This window comes from Arvicola amphibius, chromosome 1 (assembly GCF_903992535.2).
Source record: "Arvicola amphibius chromosome 1, mArvAmp1.2, whole genome shotgun sequence".
Classification (NCBI taxonomy): Eukaryota; Metazoa; Chordata; class Mammalia; order Rodentia; family Cricetidae; genus Arvicola; species Arvicola amphibius.
In genome coordinates, this window is record NC_052047.1 from 30,082,633 (window position 1) to 30,108,667 (window position 26,035).

Genomic DNA, 26,035 nt, shown 5'->3' on the forward strand with positions numbered 1-26,035 from the left:
CCCAGAGCAGACGAGACACCACCTGTTCCATGACTATTCTAAAATGTGAGCAAAAGCTGGGTGCGGTGGCTCACACCTTAATCCCACTGTCCACGAGGCTGAGGCAGAACTGCAATCTCAAAGTCAGGCCAGAGGTGGAAGGGCTAACAAACACATCGGCCGCGTCTACAGACCCAGCCGCTAGTAAAGAAGCTGGTACTGAGACACTGCCAAGAGGCAAGTAGCTTTGGCCATGCTTTCTCTTCACGCTGACACACAAGCCCACATCCTTCAAGATCCTCAGGCCTGCCACAGTGTGAGGAAGCCCAGTCTAATCTAACCCATATAAACACAGCAACATCCTAAAACTCAATCCACCAAGGCAGACCCAGCTCAGGATTCCACAGGTTTAGCTGCCGGCGCCCACTGCAGCACTAACATACCCACAGCCAACTGCCTCAGCTGAATCCTGACTCAGAGCAAAGTGAGATACTCCGTTCTGGTTTGTTTTCTGAGACAGAATCCTACTATATCGCACATAATAGGCTAGTCTAGAAGTTACTATTAAGGTAGTCCCAACCTGGCCTCAACCTTGAACCCTCCTGCCCCAGCTTCACAAATGCCGGGGTTAACAGCAGCACTAAGCTCAGTCATAAGCCACCAAATCTGGGGCTATTTTCTAACACTTAAAACATGTTTCTGGTCTAAGACCACATTTTTCAATTTACCTGAGCCAGAAATAAACTTACCATCAATAACGAAACTATAGCAAAATTTGGAAACATAGCTGTGCTAGTTTGAAGTTAATGTGTTAGAGGCTCAGGTCCCTAGAGTGGTACCAGTGGGCTGGAGTTGAACCTTTGAGCGGTGAGGCCTTGTGGGAAGTTCAGAGCACTGAGGGCAGACCCTGGAAGGGGACTGAGGGGCAACAGCTTCTGGTTCCCCTGCTGGCAATTTAAGTGACCTACACCTGCCATGTGCTTCCTAACAGTGACGGCTTCACAGGGCCTAGAACCAGACAAAGTAAGGTTTTCTCTTTATTGTCCCAGAGATTTGATTCTAGTGACAAAAGGCTAACACAAAGAGCACTGCTTTTAAAGATATTTAGCTATTTACTGAATATTAGTGTCTACCGAATCACAGATTTTTAGTTTCTTTTGCTTTAAATACCAAGTGCTTAGACCCATACATGAAAACACATTAGCAAATTTTAAACCAAGCCATAAAAACGAGAATGACAGTTGATGCGTGTTTTACATTTTATTCACCACAAACATTAAGATGCTAGAGCAAATGCTGAAGAAAGGCCTTTTAATAACTGATATAAAGCTGAACCCCAGACGTGTGCTCCCCCCCCCCCCCCCCCCCGCGGCATGCACTCACTTGTGTTCACATAGCTTCATCTAGAGTCTTCCCCGGTCACCAAGCGTACAAGGCACGGCCCAATCCCATCATTCTCAGTGCCCTGGGTCACAACATTTACACAACAGTAAACACTAAAATCTGTGTTTGTAAAGCATCAAATGTTAAATCACACAAACCAGGATTTCATTTTCAATGTGTTTATGAAGACTGCTGCGGGGTCCAAGCATGCAGGTGCGGGCACCACCTGGATGAAGCTGGGTATGGAAGGCCTTCAGTAGGTCCAATGACGGAGTCTCTCACTCATCCCAAGTATCTCCGTATTTGTTTACTTTGACTAGGAAAAAAGCACAAACAACGGATGATTCCAAACAGTAAACGACACCACTTTAAGTCTGTTATGAGGATGAAAAGCTGAGCTTGCACAGTGTGAACAGAGCACTTGAGAGTCAACTATACAGGGGGCTGACTACAAATGTCCTTTATCAAGAACTTTACATAACCCCGCACAATGCCACTTTAAAGGCTAGAGAGTGGATTAGTAACTTGCCCAAGGTATAAGCCTTAAAAAAAATACCCTAAGATTTGGAGACATGCTTTAGTCCAAAGTCTGGGCACTTGCCTTTACAAGTTTACCTAAAAGAGCATGTGGTTGCATATGATGGCACATACGAAAACAAAGTTACCAGGAAAAAAAAAAAAAAAAAAAACCACCACTAATAAACTTGAATTTTGCTTTTTACAAAAATTAAATAACAGAAATGTAGCTAATTCAATCTTTCCTATCAGCTGCCAAAGGACAAGGAGAAATTATTTCCCATATTCCGGCATCTTACATATTAAAATTTGAAACTTGCTCCTCTGCCTCCTTTGGCAGTGCTGATGGAGCCTGGGGCCCAGACACGCTGGGAAAGCGCACTGAGCTGCACTCAGTCCCTATTTCCCCCATTCTTCCTCTTTCTCATCTGTGAACTAACACCTTCAGCAAATAGGTCATTCTAATGTAAAGAAGCAATGACGGCAGGGTGGCTCTTCTGAGAATCTACGGGGTCAAAGCTGCCTTTTTATTATGACACGTCAATTATTACATTGCCCTGTTCTCCTCACATTTCTCTTTGCTCCTTTATTACCACACGGCAGTTTTCCAAACATCCGTGACGTGTGGTAATACTGCTCTGATAATATATGCTTTCTATCTTAATTTCCAGTGAGATAAATATTATAAACATAAACCAAAACCATAAAAACTCAAGCTCAAAATACTAATATTTTCAGAAATTTTGAATTTACACTAATGTACCAATGTCCAAATTTCTGCCTAGATTCAAGAACATTTTAGAAAAACAAAAATCACAATTTCATAGCAGGCCTTTTCTTTACATTGTAGTATGAAACACAAGGAAAACCTCAGTTTTCTTCTAGCACCTCAAGAGCATCCAGCTGGAGCTCCAGGTCAAGAACCCTCCTCGCCTAGCAGACCGACAGGAACAGGTAAAGTCAAGGCAACAGATCCCTCCTGACAGGAGTGCAAGCGCTGTGCGGGAGACTCGGCTTCCTGCCCTCGAGGAGCTTACAGTCTGAGCCACGGCCTATCAGCACAAAGGGTGGCCTACACAGAGAGGCCAGCAGCAGAGTTTAGTGTTCTACATCACAAATCTACAACAAAAATGATGCCTTGTGATTACAAAATAAATAATCAACCTTGTGATGTAAATAAATCAACCATTAACAACTAGACATCAAGTCAGTTCTAAAATCATTACAATACTACTAAGGCTTGCTCTGTATTTTACATATGGCCCTAGAGAAGACACTAAGACCTATTCTTATGAAGACAGTATTTACCCATGACGTTGTTGTGCTACGAATAGAAATCAGGGCCTTGTACACTTAACTTTTAAATGAGTACACAGAAAACCTTCAAACAGGGCCCATCCTTGATATCCCGTCAAAGTAAACAGTTAGAAAACCTAGTAAAAATGTCTCCTTCCTTTATATGAAAAATAACTTACATTTATTAGTTATAGAGAAAAAGTCAAATTCCTCCTCTAGCAATGCCTTAAAGTGTCTTATTACTCAATTACGACTCCATGATTTTGCAAAAGTATGACTAATGACCAGCTATCAGTCTCTGGTCAGAACATGTGATTATGTAACAGACACACTGAACTATTAGGAAAAGCTATCAATTCCCACGGTGTTTCCTTCTAAGGAGAAACACTGTACTAGAGAGCTGGCTTCCTTGTTTTGTGTCTTATTGTCTAGGCTTTTTTTAAAAACACCCTCTGAAACACCTTAAAACAGAAGAAGTGGTAACTATGAAATAAGTAAAGTTTTTAAAAATTAAATCTATTTATTATTTTTGTGTGCATGTGTTTGTGTGTTGCATCATGCCAAAGGACATCTTTCTGAAGCTGGTTCTTTTCTCTCCATCATATAGATCTCCGGGGATTGAAGTCAGGTCATCAGGCTTGGTGACAGGTGCCTTTACCTGATGACTCATTTTGCCAACTCTAAAATAACTATTCTTTTAAAAACAAATTATTTTAGTAAGTATCTTGAAGAGTTAAAGACACATCAATATCGTAACATTTTAAGCTGACACTTCAGCTTCCGCTCCAAAGAGTCCCGTGATTAGACTACTGGCATACCTTCTTTTTTGGGCACTCTTTCCTGCATAGGCCTGACTGAGGGGTCAGTCTTGTGTGTTAAAGTTACTTCATATGACTCTCTGTTCTTACTCCTTAATTCCTCATATGTAATACTTTTTCTTTTGGGACTTTCTTCAAAGTTGGGATCAGGTCCTAAAACAACAAACAGTTAATAAGCGGTGATAAGCGGTAGATACGTCTAAAGTGACTAAATTTTGCAAATGCTTTTTACCTAAAACCGAAACAGAAAAATTAAATGTAAGATCAAGCTATTACTATCACTCCAAAGGCACTGACTTCCTCTAAGACAATTGCAGAAGTACAATCTCTCCTCCTTGTTCTTCTGAGATTTACAATTAGTATCAAAATTTTTATAAACTCAGCCACAGCCAGAAAAAGAATAAAAATGCTAAGATCTAACAGTGTGGCTTACATTTACTAAATGCTAGAGTCATTATACTGTGTATAGAATTAGAGTCCACTGGTCACAACTAAACAAAGTTTTACAGTAAATCATATTAATATTTCTATGGGCACATACTACCTAAATTTTTTTTTACTATGTTTAGAGTATTTAAACAAAAATATTTGAAGTAACTATTCCATGGTATGAAACAAAGTGGGCCTGAGTCCACTGGTCTGACACCCAGTACCGAGGGGGGAGAAAAGGTCCATGTTAGCTACGTGTTCTCTTCCACACCAGAGAGGATCTATGTGTGAGCAGCATCAGAGTCAAATATGCACGTTGTAGAGTGGCCTCTCTACAGTTAACGACAGCTCAAATACATAACACAGTTTCAGTATATAAATAGCAAAAGCTTCCCAAGAGCATTTCAAAAGAATAACTGATGAGAGCTTTCAGAGCATACCTGCTCAAGTTTAATACACCTCACACAAAGTACTGTCCAGCAAGGCACAAACAGTGCGTGTTATTTTAGTTAAAAAACTAAATTTTGAATCAATTTTCACAAATTTATTTAAAACTCCAGTGAATAATCAGAATCTTCTAAGTAACAAATATCAAATAGCATTTTCAACTCTAATCTTTTATCTTGGTAAATGTATACTGCATCAACAAAAATAAACAAGAGTTCAATTTATAATTTGTTCTAATATGCCATGATTAGAAACTCGTTTTTCCTGGATAAGAAGGAAAACAATCTTACATTAACTTACAAATAACCTTCCATCAATTTTAAACACTTGGATTACATTGGTGGTAAGCAACCAGTGAACTTGTTCCCTCCCACAAGCATCTCTAAAGTCCTGAGGCGGCTGGGAACTTTCCGGGACGCTGCTGGGTCTGCATCCTCACTCATTTAGCCATCAGCACGAGTCCGTGGGCAAATCACTAAGCATCTCTGAGTCTAGCTTTTCCCAGTTGTGAATAACTTGAATACTGATCTCTACAATTCCTTCCAGGTCTAATTTTTTCTTAGGCAAAAAGGGTAACACTTTATTATTCCACTGTTCTGTGATAAATGAAATCATGACCAAAGAGAAGACTGATAGGTATTTTCTCCAATGGAAATGTTCTGGCACTGTACTGAGAATGGACTTTACCGCTCTGTGAATGTGACTAAGACCTGGAAGGAATAGGAAAGGAGCAAAAGCACTGCCCAAAACTAACCAACTACCCATGGCAATTTTTCTAACAGATATGGCAGAGTGCCTTCTACTTTAAAAAGATCACTAAGTCTTTTGGGATTCTAGAAAAAGAAAGCTAAAAAGTGGTCAAACAAGACAAAAGGCAAAAGAAGGTGCCCTGGAAGGAAGGGCAGCAGCTGGGCAAAGCAAGGCAGCTCCAGGACCCACAAGGGGAACAATGATAACAGTGTTAAGTTTGACCTAGAAGGAAGGATGACAACATACATACAAAACCCAGAAGTGGACAGATGCTATGGAGGGCATTAAAATGATATTAAATATGGATCGTGCTCACTTGTGGGTAAAGACCAAAGTAACTTTTATCTGCTCTTATATGGGGAAAAAAATTAGAACACAAGATTTTGTTGATGAAAATGGTAGGAAGGATGCACAACACTGCAAGGAAAGAGCTGGTGCATGCCTAGGCTACAGGAAGAATGGATCGGAACGCGACTGAAAAAATGAAACACAGTGAAGGACAAGAACAGCTGCCGTCAGAGCTACAGCGGTGTCTTTACTCTGTCTGTCTCTTTTCTGTCCACATGTGGTATCTTTGGTGCCAACCAGAGAGAGCGCGAGGCTTTAGGATTAAGGTATTCAACAACATTCTCCTAAACTCAAGCCTTTTATCGTCTGCAACTGTCACTTCCCTTCCGCCCAAACTTCCACTATAAAGCTTTGTATCCAGTAAATCTTCAGTGACAGTATTCTACATTGCCACATCCAAATCAGGTACCACGTGCATGCAAGGATACTGAGCAACTGAAATGCTACCAAGGCCACAGAAACTAACTTTACATTTCATTTAGTTCTAACTAACTTACAAAGCCACACTTGGCTTGTGGATACTTTATTTATTAAAACTATCTAAGTCCCTTTTTGGACCCTCTTAAACATTCCTTAACTTATCATCAGTTTCTCTTTTTCACTGCACCCTTCCCTTCCTCCCTCTCTTTAACCTATATGGAGATTCACTCTAGAGTCAAAAGGACAAAAACAAAGCCAAGCCACTAACTGTTGCTAAGTTAGCTTTCAAAATAACTCTCAAAGCATACTTTACATAGGTCCACAATTTCTTATCCAAGTCCTCTGAGTTAGAGATGTCACAAATTTGAGAAATATATTAGCATATATAGTATCTTCAGCCAGGTCAGGACAGGAATGCCTAAGTAAACATATCAATAGTTCTATAACAAAGTATAGGGAAAAATCAATTAAATAAAGCAAATAAAGATCACATCACAATTTGCTGCCAAATGTGTTCCAGTCCTAACTTCTAGTTTCCATGGCTCTTGATGTTTTAGGGTTTTGGATAAAAACCCTGCAGGCCTGTCTTTCTGTTTCTAACCCCTACCTTTCACTGTAGAGTAGAATGAAAGGAAGGCTCTAACATCTGTTTGCTCAGTCTACTGTCTGTCAGCATTGTGTCCGGCCATTTCATCCCAACAGTGCTTTGAGAAGCATTACTGTCTCCATTCAAGATGAAGAACTACAAATTAGTTCACAATGACTAACTACAAGATCACAGCAACTTTCAAACACAACTTACATCCTGGCCTTAATCCAAACTTTTTACTCCACACACTCTGCACTCTGAACTTAGTATTGACACAAACTTCACAATGCACTTTCAAGTGGACTTCCCCATGTAACAATTCTGTAAAGCAGGTAGAATTTTTTCCTACAATTACAAGCAGGACACTGAAAGCCTTTAAGACCAGCCTATCAAATGTAACCTAAACCTTCCTGGAGTCTCCGCTGCCCACAGACAGTTACCACTTATTTGCTGTTCCTCTACATCTGTGAACATTTTCAACCACTGGAACAACCTATGGATAAGTTTATCCATCTATTTCTGTATCCTCTAAAAAACTGAGTTTCTTAAGGATAAGAACCAGGTCTTGCTCATCTTTATTTTTTCCATCCCTAGCAAGAGTAGCCGGATGAGTGAAGAATCAGATGAAAAGAACAAACATGCTGAGTCAGCTGATGGATGAAGCTAGGCTGACAGCTAATGGTAGCACACAGACGAGATATCCAGCAGAAAAGAGCATCAAATAAAGTGTATACATACGTTGGACCAATAAATGCTGAAATTCATTTCAAGAGAAGTTTCTACCTTGGGCAATATGGTCAGTAATACCAGTGGGAGTGGATTCATTCATAGAAGCACTAAATGGAATTGGCTCATAACGAGGAAGCGCCTCCTTTTCTATGCTGTCTGCTGCAGGAGATGTCACAAAAGAGGACTGACCACTCATATTTGAATCATATTTTGATCTTTGAGCATAATGCCTGTAAAAGAACATTATAATACGTAAGAACAAGGACTTTAGATTAATGTATAAAAATAAGCAATGAATTTCTAAAATCATAATTTTAAATTATTTATAAAATTAATAATTCTAAATCATTTATAAAATTAATAATTCTAAATCATTTATAAATTATTTATAAATTATCTATAAAATCAGCCAAGCTATGTCCTGATCCACTTCGGCAACTAAAAAATGGTCACTAACTAAATATGATGGAAAACAAGGGAATCCCAGTCCTGGGAAAGCTCAGATGGGAGGATCCTGAGTTGGAGGCTAGACTGGGCCATAGTGTAACCTGCCTCAAAAGTAAACAGTCATTGAATAAAGGGAAATAGAAAAACATATATTCAATTTCTAAATATTTAGCTTTGGAGGGTAATTTCATTGTGTGTGTAAGGTTCTTACAAAGAAAAACATCCTTCAGATCAGGTTTCAATCAACGTGTCTACGCAGTCCATTTAATGCGGACCTTACTTCACAGCTATAGGTCATGTAAGCCATGACTTGCAGACACAGACACAGGTATTAGGCTCATAATAATTCTCACAGGTAAATGCCTCAAAATTTACATTGTTTCCACTATGAAATAATTCATCAGTCTGATTAATAATCTTACTACTTACGTATTTACCTACCCATACAGTTATTTCTATTTTCACAATACAAAATCCAAACCACAATCTAAAGAATCTCAGCAATAGGTGAAACACTGCTTTATGAGATTTAGAAGTCTGAAATATTTTTGCTGTTGTTTTGAGACAGGGTAGCCGTGGCTGTCCTGGATATCACTTTGTACACCAGACTGGCCTTAAAACACAGCTCCGCTTGCTCCTGCCTCCCAAGTGCTGGGATTAATGGCATGTGCGATTACACCTAGCTTTAGAACTCTGAAATTTTTAACATTTCAAAGTGCTTTGTTTTGGCAAACAGGATGTAAAGATGTAGCCAGGCTGGTCTGACACTTAATTCTCTTGCCTCAACTTTCCAAGTGGAAACCTTGCCATGTTATCATTTTGCAAGATTTTTATTGTAGTTGTTTCATTTTCAAAATCACACTGCAGAGGTTTGAGTAAGAGGATAAAATCTGACAATTACAACCAGCATTACTAATCTCTTATACTATTTTTATTGGCGTAAGCTTATATATACATTATTTTATACTTTTATATTTTAGTTTATAAAAAACATTTCACTCAGATGCTTCACAGACTTTGCAGTCATAAAGTACCTCACAATACCCATGATTATACATAACATGATCTCATTCATTACCTCCTCTGGACAGGAAGCTGATTTTAGATTTTCCTCTACTTAAAGTTGTAAATAACCTAGAGCCTATTGATTTTGCTTTTTCTTTTTATCTGATTTACAAGCTTTGTAAATAACAAAACAAAGAAAAATTTCAAAATACCTGTATCAATTTATACCAAAAATTTATTTAGGCACTAGTTCATTTTGTAACTATATACCTTAACAGTTATCTCTGGTTCTTGGTATGAGACAATCAAAGCAAACATGTATTCCAAGTTTCAAGAAAAATGAACTTTATGCTAAGTTTATTTCCCTAATAAGCAACAACAACCAAAAAATGGCTATCCATTGAGAGAGATTAACAGAATCTGGTAACTTGAAAGAAGTCCAAAATGCAATATATTACCAAAAGAACTTGCCAAATTCAATCAAAACAAAAACCCTTTAATTTTTGGACAGGGTAGCCAAATCTTGTTCTACTTCATAAGGCAGAACCTTCTAGATGAGAGCAAATCTTGTTCTACTTCATAAGGCAGACCCTTCTAGACTAGAGCAATTGGCCACTCTGCAGGCAGAGCTCCAGGTCTTGCATCCTAAGTGGAGCCGAGAACTGACCTACCCAGGTGGGGAAGAGCGCCTTGCTTGGCCTGACCGCAGAGCTTCTCCAAGGGGGGAGTTTTCAAGATTCTTGAACTTTTCTTGGCAGGTTTTCACATAAGAAAGCTTCCCAGCAAAGTACCCCATGATGCATGCAACTGATTTGCAAAAACAAAGAGAAAACTGTGTCACTGAATGGGCCTTTTTAGGCAGTTTTTTTTTCTGAAACAACATTTTTAAAAAGTACATCTCTAAATATCTCTAAGGTTTTAGAAACAATAAGATTAACAAAGATGCTGTTAAAGATAAAATTCAAACAAAAAGTCTATGATATAATTCACTTTCCCCAAAGTAACTCGGTCCAAGTAAAGCAGCACTGACATAAACAATCCCAGTCCACCACACTTCATAGACAGAGAGAACAAGTAAATGAACAGGGTCTAGTCATGGGGATCTGGACATTTGTTTTATTGTAAATTGGAACTGTGTTACAAGCCCCAACAATTTCAAAAGATTGCTTTAAAAACAAAACTCAGAGCCGGGCGGTGGTGGCGCACGCCTTTAATCCCAGCACTCGGGAGGCAGAGGCAGGCGGATCTCTGAGTTCGAGGCCAGCCTGGTCTACAAGAGCTAGCTCCAGGACAGGCTCTAGAAACTACAGGGAAACCCTGTCTCAAAAAAAAAAAAAAAAAAAAAACCAAAAACAAAAACAAAACTCAGTATAACAAGTCCATTAAAATAAGAATTACAAATTCATTTGTAATTATGACATTGCTGTATCATGTATGTTTCCAATAAAAGAGAAGCTACCCCAAAAAGTTTCATAAAGATCATATCCATTTTCAAAAGAACAATTTAGTTTCTTTTTGTCAGCTACAAAGTGGAACATAAATTAAAGGGGAAAAAGCCAACTCCAGACATAATAATTTGGATTAGCAGAATATCCAGGTAACTTCCCTTTTACTATAAACAAAGCAAGAATTTATTTTCGCCGGGTGGTGGTGGTGCATGCCTTTAATCCCAGCACTCAGGAGGCAGAGACAGGCGGATCTCTGTGAGTTCGAGGCCAGACTGGTTTACAAGAGAGCTAGTTCCAGGACAGGCTCCTAAGCTATAGAGAAACCCTGTCTCAAAAAACCAAAAATAAATAAATAAAAAGAATTTATTTCAAGAACTGTGTATAAAGTAATATCAAATGAAAAGTGATTTTATATTACAAAAGGGGGAAAGGAGTCTTTTAACTGACACAGGACTTTCAATGCTGACATTAAGATTGTCAAGCAATGAACTTATTGAAAAGCTTAAACAACTTGATTTGTGGCAGTATATAAACATGTAATATTAGTAACTTAAAATATCTGATTTAAATTTAATCATTTGTAAAAATGGCAGAAAAAATACAGCATTGTTCATACTTACATATGAGTTTAGGAATAGAGCCATATTTTGGATGACTTGACAGGATTCCTAAAAAACAGTGAAGTATTTCTGAGTAGCATTGTCAGAGAAGGAGAAACCAGTTTCGACCATCTTAAAACAGCAACTCTGTGTCGTGAATTCAGTGTCAACAGAAAATTTTCTAAATGTCAAAACACTATACTGCAATGGGTAAACAGAGAAATGACCACTTGTCACAGTCAAGAGTCTATGTAAATATTTCTACCAAGATCAACAATAACAAAGTAAAAGATTTGATTAATTACAGGACTAAAAATTATCCCAGGGCCAGGAAGAACTCTAATCAAACATATAAAACCAGGTCTACACTAAAAACTATAAAACTGGCCAAGGAATTCATATGGAATATGAAGAAATACTCCATGTTCAAGAAATGAAATGTTGAACACTGTGAAGAAGGCAGTTCTCCATAAATTCACCTACAAACTCAAGGTTCCACATAAAATCAAAATATGCTTTCCTTATTTTAAAAACTGTATGCAGACACAAAGAGCCAAGGTAACATTGAAGAATAAACTATCATCAGGTACCAAGACCTATTGATAAAGTAACAGTAATTAAGACAGTCATTTAGATGCAAGAATAAGAGGAACAAAGCCAAGAACTCAGAAATGGTCTCATACATAAACTGTCTTTTAAGAAAAAAAGCAACAGTGCAATACAGTGAATAAAAACCGTCCTTTCAGAACAGTGTGGTCAGGAACATGGACCTTGAGTCCGGGCAGCTTCCAATTTTAATTATGAAAAAAAAAAAAGCTTATGGAAAAAAAGTATAAGCGATCACCTTCTTATCCAGGTGAACAAAGATTTTAAATACCTAGATAAACCTGGACTCTAACAAGTAGTTAGAGTAGTTCATCAGTGCTGGGCTAGAGACGACCATAGGGACTTCATTTGCTCATTGCATGCATGTGTGTGTGGGGTTGCATGGCACGGCAAGCACAGAGGACAACTGGCAAAGGGGGCTTCTGAGGACAGAACTCGGGCTGCCAGGCTGAGCAGTAAGCACATGTACTTTCAAAGCCATCTCGCTGACCCAATCGTGGGGATTTAGCTGTAAGCACTGTCACTAAAACCCATGTCACTGTTAGCTTAGTAGTACACAGACTTGAACTGGGGTGTAGCTCAGTAACAGAGTATATATTTAGCAAAGTTCTGGGTTCAATTTCCAGGTCCACTTACAAAAAAATGTGCACAGATACAAAAAGCCAAAACAGAACTTTAACATTTCTAAGACAAATGAAGAAAACCAACATTAATAATGTGAGCATAAGACAATAAAAATCAGTCCTTTTGTACTGCATAGCATTAAAACAGCACAATACGTAACAGCTTTCCAAAGGCATGAAAAAAATTGAGCAAGGCTGGGTATGTCACTGTGGAAATGAATAGAAAGAACGCTTCAAGAACTGGTTAATGGAGTGAGGTGCATAGGCACATGCCTTTAACCCCAGTGCTTGGGAGGCAGAGACAGGTTCACCTCTGAGTTCAAGGCTAGCAGGACTACACAGGGTTCCAAGGCACCCAGGGCTACACAGTGAAACCCAGTCAGAACGCCCACTACCCCCAAAAGAAAAATTGGTACTAATGAGTGATGCTGGTCAAAGATAAAAACTGTCCATCAAGTTCGAGCATCACAGAGGTTATAGTGATGACTTTGACATTTCCAACAATGATAAACATATGAAAATGAATGACACAGACTGCAATGCATGAAAACACATAAACAGCAAAGCGCTCATTCATGAAATCAGATTTGAAACAGTTGAAAACAGTCAGAGAAACATGAAAGGAAGCTTTTCCTTTTATGTTCTCTATCCTTTCTTATTAGATCAAGAACAAAGGGGAATAGCCAGTATAGCAGGTCAAGCATCACGTACTACAGAAAAGATGCTACTAAAATATACGTCTTTGAAGATCTTGTCTGACTTCTTTCCCAAAAGCCTGTCCTGATTTCAATTTCTACCTTATTCTCAACTGCCTAGGATTTCATGTTACCACAGGGGGGAATCTAAAACTTTTCCTTCTACACACCATAAACCAAAAAAGTAATTATTCCTTCTTCTAGTTCTAACTTATCTATTTAATGGTGTTCCTGATTTTGCCTCTACATCTACTAATATCCTTTAGGAGTGGGGTGCTGGGGTGGAAGAAGGAGCACTGGGTGTTAAGCCCAGGGCCTCACACATACGCCTTCCCATCAGTCATGTTCCTCCTTCCTGATACATTCTTCCTTTGCTTTTACCCTGAATCACTTCTTTTAAAGATTTAAAGATTGACAGCTATCTTCTTTGAACACCTACATCTGAGCATTTCACGACATAATGCCTCTTTGCTGCAGCCCATGTTCACATGCAGGTTCCTTAGGATGACTACTACAGCTCTTAAATTTCTTTTGTACAAGTCCACACCTAATTCTGTTTATTCTTAGTTAAGTGACATGCTGGAGAGCCACATATTACATGACAAACTGATATTGATTTCTCTGTTGACCCCTTTGCCAGTTTTTTCTTTAAATTAATGTGACTAAATTGTTTCCCCCGAAACAGAGCCTATCTTAGGAAGGAAACAACTTAGTTTGAAGTGCACATAAATGTATATTCCATGTTGTTTCCATGTTTAGGATTTTGATCATATAATACATTGCACTGAAATTATTTACAGATTCTCCCAATACCTTTATTGCCCGGCTCCTCAGATCCTTCCATTTCAATCTAAATCCACTTTGTGTGTACTGGGCATGGTGACAACCCTGAGGATCAGTCCTCACCTTCTACCTTGTTGGTTTGACACAGGGTATCTCTCTGTTTATCCCTGCATATGACAGGCTAACTGGCTTGTGAGCTTCCAGGATTATCCTGTCTCTGTCCATCTCACTACAGAACCATGGGATTACAGCCATGTACTATGGCTCGCAGCTTTGCATGGGTCCTGGGATTATCCCAGGTTCTCAGTTATATGATAAGAACTTAATCCACCAAACCCCAGATCCTGCCCTAATCCATTTTATAAACGGTAACAGAGATTGAGTACTAGGCAAGAGCTATATCACCGAGTTACACCTCCAACACTAAAACCAGTTTTATTTTTCTCTGACCATATGGACAGTGAAAGCACTATGATCTAGTTAAAGCTAACATGGGGTTGAGCAGGTAATCCAGTTGAGAGAATGCACGCATGCCCACCATGCACAAGCCTGGGTCTGACTCCCAGAATCCCAGAAACAGGTAGAAACATGTCTGTATTCCCACACCTCAGAAGCAGAGGCAGGGGGCTTAAAAGTTCAAGGTAATTCTTATACACTGAGTATAAGGTCAGCCTGAGTTACATCAGATGCTACTTTTTGACAGTAAATTAAAAAAAAAATCTCAAACACATTCTGTCATATTTACAGAGGAGCTAGTCAACAGATTTTTAAAAATTGTCTGGAGTCATATTAATATTACCACAACTTTCTGGAATGCTTCCCTGCCAAATATGCAGGTAGAGGATACAACAGGCCAGTAATTCATGAAGTATATTTAACAAGCAATCTGCTGGCTGCACCACTGATACATTAATATTTAACCTAAACTCAATCCCACAGAGATAACTGTTCTATGCAAGCCAGCCAAATTTAGCCTCTTTGAGGCTAACAAAAGATTACCATGGGCTAGAGACATAGCTCAGTTTGTAATCCTAGAACTGGGGCTTGCTGGCCCTCCTGCCTACCCAGGCGAATTCTAGGCCAGGGAGATCATGTGTGGAATGCTTGGAGAATGACAGACAAGGCTGCACCTGCATGCACACATAGACATGTAAAACTCTACTACTAGAGACCCTTGAATATCTAAGCTATTTGAACAGTACTTTGCCTGTGTATCACTGCACACAAGGTGCCTGCAGAGGCCAGAGGAGGGTGTTAAGGCCTCTGGAACATGAGTCACAAATAGTTGTCAACCATAATAAATAAGGGTGCTTGGAACTGAACCTAAGTGTTCTGCAAACACAAGTACTCTTAACTGCTGAGCCATCTTCTAAACTTTTTTAAAATGCTAATTCATTCTTCCCTATTCCCCAAGATGAGAAGACAAAGCTAGTTCAGGGAACTAGGGAACTACAGGTATTTAAGCCAGTGCACAGGAGTCACCTTAAACTTGTAAAACAGGCTGTGACGTTGACTCATATGACTGGTACGAGCCTAGAATCTGCACTTCTAACAATCTCTAAATAAGCACACTGCTCAGCTAGACCAGGTTTGCTGTTCTCCTTGCAAACTAGCCACAAGGGTTGGGTGGTTAGTTTTTAATGTATGTCTGTGTGAGTGTAAGCCATATGTGTTTCCTAAAGCTGAAGTTTATATAGGAACTAAACGCAGGTCTTCTGGAAGAGTAGTAAGTATTCTTAACCACTGAACCATCTCTCCAGACCTATCAACAAATGTTAAAGTACTTTCCTGCTTTTGTAGATTGTTAATATCAAATTCTCTGGTGGGTTGGGATTTTTTTTGTTTGCTTGTTTTTGAATTAGGGTCTCAAGTAGCCCAGGTTGCCCTTGAACTTCTGAACTTTCTGCTTCCATTTCCCAAGGGCTGGGATTACATGAATGTGCCACCAGTTCAAACCTGAGGGCTTCCTGCACATAGATATGCACTGTAACAATTAAAATACATATCCATCCCCAATGCCATCAAATGTCAAATCAATATAATCAAGTGAGTGGGTCCAGAAAGAGAAAATTCTTCTAATCCTGTATAAATTTATCAATGGCCATGCTTACTAAGATAATGTTTCCTTATTTAAAAATCAATAAGATAAAGCAAGCGATCCAAAATGCTAAATAAATGTAAAATTTAAACGCTTACCTTTACTAATTAATCCTTGAGTAATCAACATACTTGTGGCCGCCAATGGCACAGCTATAGGAAGAAAAAGTTACAAATGTCAACAAAAGGAAAATACTATTTTGTGATGGAGGAGAGTTATCTGTCTATGTTTCTTTCATTGGTTAATTAATAAAGAAAACTGCCTTGGCCCTTTAAGAGACAGAAAATTAGGTAGGTGGAGTAGACAGAACAGAATTGTGGGAACAAGGAAGTAGAGTGGGGGAGACGCTTCAGGCATTCGCCATAGTGAGTCTCCATGCTTCTCCTCTCCGAGATGGACACAGGTTAAGATCTCTCCTGGTAAGGCACCCCTCGTGGTGCTATATAAATTACTAAATATGGGTTAAAGCAAGATATGAGAATTAGCCAATAAGAGGCTGAAACTATGGGCCAGGCAGTGTTTTAAAAGAATACAGTTTCCGTGTTATTATTTCGGGTGTAAAGCTAGCCGGCGGCCGGGTGGCGGGACGCAGCCATGCCGCTTCCTTCAACAATTTTGAGTATACTAGGAGATAAATTAGTATCAGTAACAGCACAACCCTCAAGATGAAGATTCAACAACCAAGATCTCTAAAGCTACACTGTGCACACACAGTAAAAATAAAGGAGTATTTTCAGAAAATACTTTAATTCAAGAAACCACCTAGGTTTAAGTTCTGCTAGCAAGTCATTAAAATAACCAACTAATTAAAATAAAATAATCAACTAAAACAATGAAGTAAAATGACTAGAAATCACTTCTGAAGTAAAAGGGAAAAGGGCATGCTTCAGAAGCACACTACAAGTATTAAGTGGCAACCAAATTCCATAGTCTAGGTGCCTGAAGTGAATTACCTCATTCATATCAGCACATCTTTACAGGAAGCTTTATAAATGTACATCTTTACATTTACATCATCATCACGTCTTCACAGGAAGCTCGTATTGCTACCATTAACAAAGTACGCTTAGAGATGTTAAGAACCTTACTTACCTAAAACCATATGAGACCATCAACGTTAGGTCTCACACCTAATGAAACCTGGCTAATATCAGATCCTAAGATTTCAGCCTCTAAATTACACTGTGTGAACCAAGACACAAAATATATTTGACCATGTGATTAAATGGTAGCTGGAAGAATGAAATCATGTATTAAAAATATTCCTTAAAAGCATATGAAAATATGTAAAAATGCATATTAATTAACCTATAATTTCAAAATGATTTATAACTTAGAAACAGCTATGAATCATTGCTCTCCACATCAGCCCCAGGTTTTCTGCAATCATGGAAGTTGGTCCTTGACTCACTACTTTGTCAAGAAACTAGGTCTGGTAGCCTGACCAGTAAACAGTTCCCTAGACTGACAATAAATTTACCTAAATAAGTGTCTCACCTGTTTGTACAAAGAGTTTACACTGAATACCTACTTCCTGTCTGGGAGTCTGCAGTTTCAGTACCAGGCAGCCTAACGGTGCCTCTGTGATCAGTCCCCAATAAAAACCTGGCTCTGGGTTTCTAGTGAGCATACATAATAGACAGATTCTCAGATGCAAGTGTCCAGCTTCCTCTTAATTCCACCAATGCTCTTTACCTAATTTTTCTTTTTATATTTTAGCTGTAAGTTATTTTGACCTAAAATAACATGCACCTGGTGATTGGCACATGTTAGAACATCCAGAGAGTATACAGTCTCCATGCCAACTATTCAGCTGCTGCCTAAGGCAGAAGTACCCTAAGATAAAACATGAAAAAAACCTTAGCCTTTTCTAATAAAATGCTACTTATGGACACAAAATATTAACTCAAGTAATTTGCTTATGTAATCAAACCAGCCTTTTTCTCCCAATCATTTTAATATAAAAATATTTTTAGCATATTGAACACAAAACCACATTTGGCTCATGTCTGTGGTCAGCTCGACTCTTGTCTAAACTATGTGGTAATTTATTTATTTATTTATTTTTTTTTTTTTTTTTTTTTTTTTTTTTTTTTTTTTTTTTTTTGGTTTTTCGAGACAGGGTTTCTCTGTAGCTTTGGAGCCTGTCCTGGAACTAGCTCTTGTAGACCAGGCTGGTCTCGAACTCACAGAGATCCGCCTGCCTCTGCCTCCCGAGTGCTGGGATTAAAGGCGTGCGCCACCACCGCCCGGCCACTATGTGGTAATTTAAAAACAAAAATAATTAAATATTTTAACTACCACAGAAATTTTATGATCAAGATTTCTAACTCTGCAATCAGATATAGACTTTGTCATCAAACATAATTTTCAGCCAACCTAAGTAAGCCTTGGCTGCTTACTACTGTACTTACTGACAGATTTTACCTTTGCTGGAAAATGCTTTCTTTAATGCTGCTGGTTAGAATCTTTTCATGCATTATGATTTAAGGTTTTTCAAAGAACAAATCACTTTTGAAATTACAGCATCAGCTCATCTTGGTTTAAGGACTGTAACAGGTGACACTGAGGAATTACAGAAGGCTAAGAGATGATGTGGTACTCAGCCAGCCCTACAATGGACAGCACTTTCCTGGCTGAGACAGAGTAAGAATCCTGGGAAGGGGTGCTGGCGTTACCATTCCATGTACCACCATGCCAGCAGGCGTTTCCTCTTATGCCATGAGGGGATAATGGACTAGGCTTAAGTTCTGCCCAACTGACAAGATCTATTTTATGTCACAAAAATAGTCAGCTGAAAGGGGCTTTGGCCCTTACCTAGTCTTTACCCTTATCACTGGTATCCAGAATGAACAACTCATGTGCCCAAAACAACACAGGTAATTATGGCTGACCTGGGATCAGAACCCAAGTTCTCCGGCTCCCAGGTCAGTGGCCTTTACCACAGCACTATGAGATACTACTCTAGTCTGTAAACAATCGTTTCTTCAGGTAAATCAGTATTACTGACAGCCGCTGTCCACATCATATCTAACAAAAGCATTTCCACAGTTCCTTGAGCTTTTTTCTCCTCACAATTGCAAAATGCTACTACTGCTCTAAATCTGCAGTTTACTCCAAAAAATTTAAAGCATTAGTCAGAATGTAGATAGATAGATAGATAGATAGATAGATAGATAGATAGATAGATAGATAGCGAGAGAGAGTGAGAGAGGCGAGAGCCACTTAATAGATAATCACCTTTTGTAAAATTAGAATTGCATTAATTCCCACAACAGTTCCATGAGTTAGATAGCTATCATCCCCATTTTGCAGATAAGCAAACAGGGACATAAAGAGAAACTTGCCCAAATTTCACAGCTCTTAAAGTATATACTTGGAGCCAGGCAATGGTTGCTCATGCCTTTATTTCCAACACTGGGGAAGCAGAGGCAGATTATATCTCTGTGAATTTGAGCCCAGCCTGGTCTACATAGTGAGTTTCAGGACATTAGGACTGTTTTACAGAGAAACCCTGTCTTGGGGGGAGAGAGAGTATATACTTGGGATTTGAATCTAAATAGTAAAGTAAGAACAAGAATCTATGTTTTTGTCATTGATAATGTTTTCTATTTAGGAAATATATGGCTATAACAGGACTTTTCATAAAGGGAAGTAAAAAGGGTCTCTCCATCCCAGAGAGAGCATTCATACATCAAAGAAAGATTTCATCCAAGTTGTTTGTGAACCAGTGTATTTACTGGTATAAGCGCACCAAATGTAAGCATCACAGCTTAGATGGAAAGGACCCTAGCAGGAGACAGTCAAGGAATACTGGTGTTACAGCTCGGGTGGAAGAGTGCTCTGGCAGTTGGGAGCACAGGCCACAGCTAGCGCAGCTGTTTACAGCCCTGCTCTAGGGAAAGGCTTCCCCAAGGCAACCACATCTAGCAGGAGAGGGCTTTCCCCAGCAAAGTTCTCACAGCTTGGCTCCAGTGCTCAGCAGTATAGCAACTCTGCTCTGCTAGGTGAAGGTTTCCCCAATGAAAGTGTTACAGCCCTGTTCCTGACTTCTCCCGCAAAGTTATAACAACTGGCGCTGCTAAGGGAAGGCTCCCCCTGTGTTACAGTGTTAACAGCTTCCAGGAAGGGTGTCTTCACCCAAACCTTGTTCAAGAGATTTATTGGGAGGGAAGAATCCAGGAGAGTGGCTGCCTCTACCGGTATGGAAGAAGAGCAGCTGAAAACTGAACAGGCACAGGGTTTAGACAGGGCTTCTTAGGAGCAGAGTATTCCCAGGGAGAAGAGGGACAGGTTAGCTTTTCCCTGCTCAGGGATTGGTTAGTTTAGTTGAAATCAGATAGCTGATTTCTGAGCCAAACTGTGTTTCTTTCATTGGCCTTTTAAAAAGCTTTTTGGCTCTAGTTTTGGGACCAGGGCATATTTCTTTCACTGGCTCTGATTCTCGGGACAAGGTATGTTTCTTTGGCATTGGTTTCAGAGTCAGGGTGCGTTACTTTGGTTCTGGGTTCAGGTCTCAGAACCAAGCTGTGTTTCTTCCACTGACTCTGGTTTCAGAGCCAGGGTGGGTTTCTTTGGCTGGCCCTATTACCCTAAGACTGGGAGCTCTTTATAGGGGCATGAGTGACTCAAAAGGTAGCCAAACCATCAGGAAGTCCCTTGAACAATAAAGCATGCCACCAGCAATATGGTTGACTCCCTGACTCCCATCAGCAATTTTTGAGCAGCTACACTATCAAGAAATCCGCTTGACTTTATTCAGGCTATTGCCATTGATGTTGGTCACACAAAACACAAGTAGATATCAAGTTCCTAATGTGGAACTCTGGTTGCATCACAAACAAATCAAGCTGGCAATGTCCTCCCCTAATGGCTAACATTTGTAGTGCCAGTCAGCTTTATGCCAGAGGATGAGAAAGAATTACGGCTCAACAGTCCTGGTGGCTATGCAAGCAAGATACGATTGCTGCTATAATACTGGCATAACTAATATGGGTGCAACCAACAACTTTGCAGGTTAATTTAAACCTGCTCTATAGGACTATGTTTGATAGTGTTAGCTGGGCACAACTGTAACTAAGACTATCATAGCCCCCAGTAGGGAGACTATGACTATTGTTTTGTTAAACATGCATGGTAAAATTGCCTCCTAAACATTTGTATTCACGCCTATAGACTGCTACTACTGGGGACCATATTAAAAAGAAACTTCTTTTACAATAATAGTGATTACTGTGGAAGCTGAACTGATAAGACTGTTGCTATGTTACAGAGGCTCATCGCTCAGAAAAATATCTTTCATTATCCCCTCCAAGAAGCTGACATCAAAAGAAGGAAGCCAGAAAGAATGTTAAGAGTCAGAAGGATGCAGTGTAGCTGTTTCCTCTGAGTTGGAGAGGACCACTGCCAGCCACAAGAGACCGTCAAGAGGCCTCTTTTCCTGGAGGCTGTAAAGGTAAACAATTCAATGTGGCCTACCATGTATTGGACACATGAGACTCTTCAATGATGCAGCTGCCCAAGGGTCTACCATGTTCCTGGAAGCAATCTCAAGAAACTAACTCTATGGTTCACCAAGCAGGACTTCAATGGAATCCTTTCTTTATTCTATCAGTGTTATCCCAATCTGAGGTAATCAGGTGTTTAAGTCTCTCCATGGAAAGTCATATAACGCTACTAACACACACACATAAAATATAACTCATGCAATCTATATCTGATGCAAATATGAATTCATACATCATGTCAGTAATTCCAAAGGTTGGGAGCTGATGTAGTACACAAGATGTAACACAGTAAAACTTTATTTACAGAGCCTTCTGTTACTTTCTAAAGTAACAGTTACCTTAATGAAGCAGTCTTCTGATCAATGAGCCTGCTTTTAAACCAGGAGGAATACAGTTTACAGATGTCAAAAGGTATAAAAATTACATTTCCAGGGTGTTCTAATTACTTTAACATTCTGTTCTGATCAACAGTCACAAACCAATACTTTCCTTAGTAAAATAAATTCCATTACTCATTTGCATAAATATGCATGACACATATGGCATTTTATATCTGAGAAACAAATGTTAAAGTACAAAATTTCCTATTACATAACTATTAAATTCTCCCAGTAATTACATGTTTAATTTCCTATCATCTGGTTACAGAGAACACTTAGTTCATCTCTGTTTTAAGAGTCTAAAGCAATCCCATTAGTTCAAGGCCAACCTGATCCACACAGTGAGGTCCAGGACATTTAAGGTTCTAGCCCATAAAACAGCAAAAAAACAAAGTCTAATGTTACCTATTAATCTTTTGTCTAATAGTCCACCTAGAAGTCTAGTAGCGAGCTATTTTCCATCTGTCCTTATCTCTCTAACTGTCTCTCTCTAACTTGGGACTGTAATACATTTATTGTAATAAAAATGTATCTTATTACTCATATATCACTTTCCTATATATGAAATCCTGCCTGTAGATCACTTCCCTTCAATACAATTTAGGCATATTACAGCTATTTCAAGTGACACACAAAGCATAAATTTAATCAGTTAGGCATAAATCTGGATCCAATAGTATCCATTAGCTTAATGCCTTATTTTTTGAATCCTATATACCAAGCCTATTCTTTTTCATGTAGACTCTTGCTGTATACACAAGGAGACCTTCAACTATATAGCTCAGGGCCACCCCAAATTCAAGATCCTTCTGTGGACTGGGATTACAGGGTTTTCTCTTTTTCTTAATTCTGTGTCATTAAGACTTGAAAACAATTTGCTGTGCCACAAATGCAAACAGTCACACCTAATTTATTTCCCATACAAGTAGTATACCTTTAATAAGTACTGTTATAGAATAGGTAAGTCTTGATGTTATCATTTGACCTTTATTCTCTTTAGTCTGTCTTATCTACCTCTTCAAAAACTGTCACTTTACAGCCTCTAAAAAAGGCAACATCAATGTGTCAAATGTGTCTCTCTATGGGAGCCCTTACCTGTTGGGAGGAGTGGATGGGGGTGGGCCTGGGGAGAGCCAAGAAGGGGGTAAGGAAAAGGGATAGGAGGGAGAACTTTAGTTGGAATGCAAAATGACTTAATAAATGATTAAAAAAACAAAATAACATAACATTCCTGTGGAGGTCAGAGGGCAACTTTTGGGACTAGCACCTCTCCTTCCCTCCTGTGGGTTCTAGACACTGTACTCAGGCTCGGCAGGCTTTCCCACTGAGCTAGCTCCCAGGCCCTCTTCCCTGTTTCTTCACCCTTTTAAATTCTACTCCTGCAGGGCTAGAGCGATGGACTCACAAGTTTAAGAGAACTTCCGGCTCTTCCTGAGGACCCATACGGCAGCTCCACAGTTGTCTATAACTCCAGCTGCAAAGGAACTGAGATTCCTCTTCTAGCCTCCTTCACCAGGGCACGCAGATCCACAGTCACACGTGCAAGCGAAACACCCCATATACATAAAGATTTATAAAAAAAAAAAAACTTGAAATTCCACCACCCTGCCTCCTGTTGGAATTACCTACAGCATTGTAAAAATGGCTGTGATTTCAGAAGCACCAGGCTTTTGTATAAACAAAGCAATGCATTTGTTTATAACTTTCAGTGTTCTCTACACTTAAAATTCTTAGAAGGCATTTGTGGTAATCACATGAACTCCTAGCAGAAAACAAGCAAATAATCACATATGCAAGGCTAGCCTGGTCTAGTTCCCTTGAGGAATTGGTTGTTTGCTTGTTTTTTTTTTTTTTTTTTTTTTTTTTGGTCTTCTGTAATTCCTCCCACTACCATCCTGGGGCTAGGAACGAAACCCAGGGCCTCATGAGCTCTACCACTGGATAGTCTCCAACACTGGACCTGGTCTACACAGCAAGTTCCAGGCCAGCCAGAGCTACAACAGACAAACAACAAAAGAATCCTGATCTTAAGATCTGTAGTGAGAAATTGAGATTTGATAGTACAGTAACTCCTCACTACAATGAAAGGCAACAAATCAATTGTCACAACAGTCATAAATTAAGAGTTAAAACCCCAGACTGTGGTTCAGGCAGACCTGATTCCAAGGCGCAGTGATTCACTAACTAACGTGTAACTCAGGTGGACATGTTCAACACCTCTTAACCTTAATTCCTTCAATTCTATTTCTTTAATTTTTTTTTTTCCATGACAGGGTTTCCCTGTGTAGACCTGGCTGCTCTGGTACTCACTCTACAGATCAGGCTGGCCTTGAACTCAGAGATGTGCTTGCTTCTGTGTTCCAAGTGCTGGGAGTAAAGACATGTGCCACCACCACCTGGCACAATTCTATTTCTTTAATCTCTATTAGTAATGAATAATCACACTATGCCAAAGTGCCCCCCATATGTTCTCCATGTAACTATCCTTTCAAACATAACTTAAGTACGTTTGCAGGGGAAGGGCAGGCTTATGCTGATAGAAACCGAGGACCAGGGCAAAAGAGATGGGCTGTGCGATACAGAGCCCAGTGACCTGAGTTCTGAGCCCTGGTGCTCATCTAAACAGCCGGCATTGCGCACCGCGGCACAGGGAGGCAGAGGCAGGAGGATCTGGGGCTCGCCGGATGGCCAATTTTGCCGAAATGGTAGCCTAGGTTCAGTGAGAAATCCTGTCTCAAAAAATACGAGGAAGAGGCGCAGAGAAGGACGCCGACCGCTGCCCTCCACACACATGCACAGCCACACAAACGCACCCAGGGGCATTTTTTAAAGTTCATAAAAAGGATAACTCACATCTGAACCAGAAGCTTTCTTCATTGCACTCTGCAAAGACTCTCCGCTCTTCCTCTGTCGGAATGTAATCAGCCCCTATGTCTTTTGGAGAAAAACTGGAAGTCATTTTCTTAAAAGCCTGAAAGTTAGCTTTGTCTACTAGTAATAAGAACATTTAAAAACAGATAAATAAACAAATAAAGCGATGAAGTAACTGGCTGGTCAGCTTTTTAAAAAACGACCTCCAACAGAATTTATTCTTACTACCTGTTAAGACAGGCTGAACACACTGACAAATGAAAATACAGAAAACCAACCCTCACCCCGCTCAAATAATGAGGAATTTTAAGACTGCAACAAGACACCATCAAAGCAAGGATGAAGCCCTGTGACTGCGCAGACCTCACAACCCGTAAAGCCAGACCAGCTGCTACTGTTACTCAAGCACTAAATTTCCTACACCCGAAAGCGCTACTAATTATAAATATTTAATGTGATAGTTACGGGGGAATCGGTCTTGGAACTATCAGCATTCGGCATCTCGAAACTCAGCCCTCCCTTCATAGTTCCTGCATTAAAGACATTCATATCCAAACATTATAAGGTATTAGATAGGTTAAATATCTATAATAAGTCTACCCCTGCCGGTCAACAAATATTTACTTTAAAACATTAAACTTTGGAAAACTTATTTCATGTACATGGATGTTTTGTTTGCACGACCGGTGCCTGAGGAGGCCAGAAGGTGCTGGAGTTGCAGATGGTTGCGATACTGTGATAATGTGGGGGCTGGGAAACAGAACCAGGTACCCCGGAAGAGCTAGTACTCTTCATTGGCTGAGCCAGGTCTGCAGACCCTGCTTCAGACCGCTACATTTCAACTACCTGACATAACCTTCATGAGGAAAAAGGTCATAAACCTACTATTTAAACTAATTATTCACATTTCGGGCCCTTTTAATTGAAAAACGGGTATACAAACACAGACAAAATTTCTTCTTCGAGGCAAGGTTATTTCACATTATTCTGTACCATGGTTCAAAAAAACAAAACAATAAACAACCCCCCCACACACACACACACAACTATGTCCAAATGGTTGAGAAAAAAAAAAAAACCACGCCCATTTCTAGCTTTCAATTAATCAAAAAAAAAAAAAAAAAAAAAAAACAAAAAAAAAACCTGCATCGTCTCCCATAACTCAGCAGTCAAAAATCAACGACGTCACAGTCTCTAGAGGTAGCTGCTTCCTAACAGCAACTACTAATCCTCTAATTGGTCCCTACACCAGCAGCAAATAATCTCCAA

At 39.5% G+C, this 26,035-nt stretch overlaps 1 protein-coding gene across 1 annotated transcript; it reads right to left on the reverse strand.

Annotated features, from left to right (window-relative positions):
• Positions 1 to 1,525: 1,525 nt before the first annotated feature.
• On the reverse strand, positions 1,526 to 25,366 carry Ociad1 (OCIA domain containing 1). The gene is made up of 8 exons (XM_038329226.1): positions 25,233 to 25,366; positions 24,749 to 24,829; positions 16,107 to 16,160; positions 11,225 to 11,272; positions 9,828 to 9,963; positions 7,759 to 7,934; positions 3,993 to 4,145; positions 1,526 to 1,678 (listed from the first exon to the last, which is right to left on the reverse strand). The coding sequence occupies exons 1-8, from the start codon at positions 25,258 to 25,260 to the stop codon at positions 1,641 to 1,643; spliced, it is 714 nt and encodes a 237-aa protein (XP_038185154.1). The 5' UTR covers positions 25,261 to 25,366; the 3' UTR covers positions 1,526 to 1,640.
• Between the last annotated feature and the right edge of the window lie 669 nt (positions 25,367 to 26,035).

Coding starts and splice junctions, on each gene's coding strand:
- Ociad1 (XM_038329226.1), bottom strand. CDS start 25,260: ATGCTGATAGTTCCAAGACCGATTCCCC. Junction 9,964..11,224: donor CTCTATTCCTAAACTCATAT/GTAAGTATGAAC, acceptor TTTGCAAATCAG/TTGCATGCATCATGGGGTAC. Junction 4,146..7,758: donor TACTGACCATATTGCCCAAG/GTAGAAACTTCT, acceptor TTGTTGTTTTAG/GACCTGATCCCAACTTTGAA.